General features: G+C 43.6%; 1 protein-coding gene across 1 annotated transcript in view; it reads right to left on the bottom strand.

Annotated features, from left to right (window-relative positions):
• Positions 1-1,540: 1,540 nt before the first annotated feature.
• LOC101851029 (alpha-protein kinase 1) overlaps positions 1,541-4,426 on the bottom strand; it is a gene marked incomplete in the record, with an annotated part of 62,530 nt that continues 59,644 nt past the window's right edge. The window contains 1 exon segment of the mRNA XM_013080869.2: positions 1,541-1,735. Within this exon segment, the coding sequence (XP_012936323.1) occupies positions 1,548-1,735 (188 nt within the window).

The following is a 4,426-nucleotide window of genomic DNA, read 5'->3' as shown; positions in this document are numbered from 1 at the left end:
ACACACACACACACACACACACACACACACACACACACACACACACACACACACACACACACACACACACACACACACACACACACACACACACACATATATATATATATATATATATATATATATATATATATATATATATATATATATTATACTGATGACGTCTTGGCAGCATAATATTATAACACAATTTACTGATGATGTCAAAGTGGCATAATAAGAAGCTTGAGTCACACAACACGACTGTCTCTCTTGGAAATCACCAACTCAACAATCACACCCAGACAAGTTCTAAAGAAACGGCTGACCGGTTGTACGAGTAGTACACACTATTATGACAATGTTATCTCAAAAGGCTCGTCATCGGCTCATTATAAAAGCTCTATTCACCACAGATTGCTGAAATTAAAAAGCATAAAATGGAAACGGAATGGATAACGGAATGAATGAAATCTTCAGCGAGTCAGTCAAAGAGAAGACTCTCTGCTGATATTGCACAGTAAAAGGCTTTCTCTCACAGCGGCCCCGTCGTGTCATAATAAAAATACCGTCAGCACAGAGTAGGGTTGTGTCTCTAAGTTGTATAATATTATAATATCATTGCTCAATCTACAGAGTGCAATTCTGTAAGCATTTGTAAAGGGCCGTGAATATGATCCGACGTTATCGAAGTTTGAAAGTTTCAACTTGCATGACATGGCGTCATTCAACATTGGAATGCTATTGAGGATCAGAAGCTGTAAAAGGTTTTCAATGTCGGACGGCGCCACGGTCGGCTTCGTAAAGCCGTATCATATACAGGCCCTTGACGCTCTAGTATAGGTATATTATAGCTCAGTGCCCGTCTTTGGAATGACTTTGTGGAAAAAATATTATAATTAGTAGTAGTAGAAGTAGTATTAGAACAAGGGTTTGAAAGCTGTTGCCAGTAAATAGGCCATCGCGACACACAGTACAAGACTCCGATCATTGCAGTTCCAGGTCAATTGAGAATGTACTATGCATCACTTTTAAAACGGTATTATTATGCGAGTGAATTGCATTTTACCGCTTGTAAGCAGCATCCCTGACGTTGAGAGGTCCCGTATATATATAAAGTCTAAGCTGGAACAATCTTATTATGCCTGTACTTCGTGCTTACAGAACAAAGGGAAGAAATGAAAATAGTATGTTATATTACAAACGTGATACATCATTTCCATCAGCAAGATGGACTGTAGCTCGCTAGAGAATAAAGCTATTGCCGAATATAACGGACTGGACCTCACACCTCTCCACCCGGAACAACCCATCCAAAGAGTCTCCAAGATGAAAGAGTTTCACAGAGAGGTACAGGAAGAAACAGCACGTCAGAGTTGCTCAGCGAAGGTTTGACTTTGTTCCTATTGCCACTGCTCTGCTTTTTGCTTCATCGGACTGCTCAACTCAGCTCTTGCTGCAGCTACTGCAATTACCGCTGCTGCTGCTGCTGCTGTTGCTGCTACTGCACCACAGAGTCAGTATTTATTTCATTTCCCATTCATTGTCTTTGGTTTGTTCATTTTCCCTCACTGATCACTAATCTGCTCCATCCAGTTTGGTGACTTGAAAAACTCTGGCAGGGTGGCGTCCATACGGGCAATGTTCTTGTAGATGGCTTTCTTCCAAGACGGTTCAGCGTCTTTATTCGCTTGTATGGACTTGAAGAATTCCTTTAGGGCTGCTTGTGCTGCCTGGATAAAGTTCTGGGGGACCTGCAGAAGAGAAAAAGAAACATAACCGTGAATGATGATTGACAGAAAAAAGTGATGACGGCAGTCTAGTGAACATCTTATCACTTTTTTTCTAAAACCCCCTCATCAACGTCGCCTTCACCTCCAACAACAACATACACAGATTGTGGGAGAGAGAAAAAGGGGGAAGGGAGAGAGACACAGAGAAAGAGATAGAGAGAAGGACACAGAGACACAGAGAGAGAGAGACAGAAACAGAAAGATAGAGAGGCATAGAGAGGCATAGAGAGGCATAGAGAGGCATAGAGAGGCATAGAGAGGCTGAGGCAGACAGGATCTAACAAACAGGTAAACAGATTAACTGACATAGAAGGACAGAGAGAGAGAGAGAGAGAGAGAGAGAGAGAGAGAGAGAGAGGGGGGGAGAAGAGAAGACGATTGCAGGAAAGGAGAGTGAATGAAATCGGGTAGGCGGGGAGACACCGGTGACTGGAAACCACATACCGCTAAAGTGGGTGTGGATATTTCTTGAAAAACGATGTCGTCAACTTCCATCTAAACCCACATGAAAGACGAGTCATCAGCAGTAGCAAATCAAGCTACCATTCTGACCTTGAGAAGCTTAGCAGACGTTGGAGATGGACCCAGCCCACTGGTATTGATGAGTCCATGTCACAATCTGACGGCTCTAATCCGCGTCCTCGGAGTAAAGGCAGGAGTTTGGGCTGTGTAAGTGGGCGGTGGGTGGAGAGTGGTGGGCGGACGGTAAGCGGGAGGGAGGAGGGTGAAGCCAGGAGGAGGGTGGAAGGCTCAAAGGGGGAGGGGAGCATTAGAGGTAACTAACTGTTTGATTAACCTTTTTACCGGTGGATATAGATACATCTTCTTTGTGTCATCTTCAATAAAAATATCATTGGTGCCCTTTTCCTCTGAGGTAATAGCATAAATGTACATGTACATTCCTGGGTATTTTCACTGGTTACCAAGAAATATGATCGCTCGTTGAATAAAAACAGACAAATTACTTTAGAGTGTATTTATTTTGTAAAGCTGGAGTTGTTTCTTCTAAGTTCTCTTTTAAATTCTAAATTAGCTGTATCTGCTGACATCATTGCGTATAATTTTTTATATTCACAGTGTAAGCAGCTTACTCCAAATGTGATTAGTCAAAATTGTTCCGTTATTTTGGGAAGTACGTTGATTGGCAAATCGTAATTACCGTTTAATCCCTATGTTTATTCTTGTATTCTATTTGCGTAACTACATGTGCCTCCACCGTCCAAAATCATCGTTAATCTGGCAGCAACCTTCCAGTTTTTACCAACATCTCGTAATGGCTACAGCGTCTCTTTGCCTCCCTCGACCGACCATCAGGCGCAATAACGCAAAAATATCTTTGAGCGCAGAACGTAGCGAGAGTGGCTGGAAACCTTTTCCCTTAAGGCATCGTAATCAAATTCTTCAAGACATACAAAGCGAAGCAGCCACCAGTTTCCCCCCTAGCATTAGAATGGATCGATGGACTTCCCGAACTAAGAGCCAGAGGGGCTAACTAGAGCGATGAGCTCACCCACACAATCTATTGATCTGTGGAAACACGCTCAGAGAGCAAGAGAAGGAAACCCAAAAGGCAGTAGCGCAGAACCCAGAAATGTGAAGGATTTCATGGTAAAAATTCCCTTACTCAGTGCACCTCTGCAGATATCTTTATTGATCTTTTTCTTCGTCTCGTCTACTGTTTCTGCCCGCCCCCTCAATTAAATTAAGAACTCTGAGTCTTCTTCTGTCTCCCCTTGAAAGCGTTCGCTGCTTCAACTCCAGAAATGTGGGGAGGAAGTGTTAATTCTCTCGCGAAGAAAATTCCCCACTCCCTGAAGAGTCGGAGAACTGGAGATAACTTCATCGATCCGCTCTCTAGACTCAATGCTATCTCTTCCTGCCTCGCCAGCATTATAGATTCTCAGCGCTCACTCGCCGCCTGAAAATGACCAGCCAGACTTGAGACATGGGAAGATTCCCGCTAAGAAAATACTCTTCGCACGACAACCGTGGCAGAAGATGTCTTCATCGACCTATTCTCGACGCCCTCAGCTATCTCTCCCCGCCCCCAAGACTATCAGAATTTCGTAGCGTGGCCTCTTCCTTCTGTGAGAGCGGCGAACCCTCGGTATGGGGGAACATTCTGAGTTCTTTATCGATTTTGGCAAAGATTCCTGCGAGCTCAAGACGTGCTCATAGATTGGGAAGTGTGAGGAGGGAGAAGAGCACGTCTTTGTGGAGGCGTTGCTCAGCATTGTGGCGATCATGACACTACTGGTTCTTTCTTTTCTCTTCTCACACAGGCGTTCGTCATTGGTCGAAGATGCATGAAGAACATCTTCGTCACCTCATAACGGATTAGTTGTCCTTCGATAACGTTTGAATCATGATTGATGAATTTTGTACCGATTGGTGTCTTTAAGGGAGATGCAAAGAGAAGAAAAAAAAACTTGCAGAAAATTGATATGATCATCAGAGATTGATGCAAAGGATCAGAATTTGAGATCCAGATGAAGAAAAAAGGGAACAGGAGGTGGGGGGGGGAGTTGAGCCAAAGAACGTTTGTGTGCTTGAGGGTATGTTTGTGAATAAGCATGTAAACGTGTGTGTGTGTTCACGAGTGGGAGAGAGAGAGAGAGAGAGAGAGAGAGAGAGAGAGAGAGAGAGAGAGAGAG

Source organism: Aplysia californica, unplaced genomic scaffold (assembly GCF_000002075.1).
Source record: "Aplysia californica isolate F4 #8 unplaced genomic scaffold, AplCal3.0 scaffold00103, whole genome shotgun sequence".
Taxonomy (NCBI): Eukaryota; Metazoa; Mollusca; class Gastropoda; order Aplysiida; family Aplysiidae; genus Aplysia; species Aplysia californica.
The sequence above is the reverse complement of the archived record's forward strand: the minus strand, read 5'-3'. Positions and strand labels throughout refer to the sequence as shown.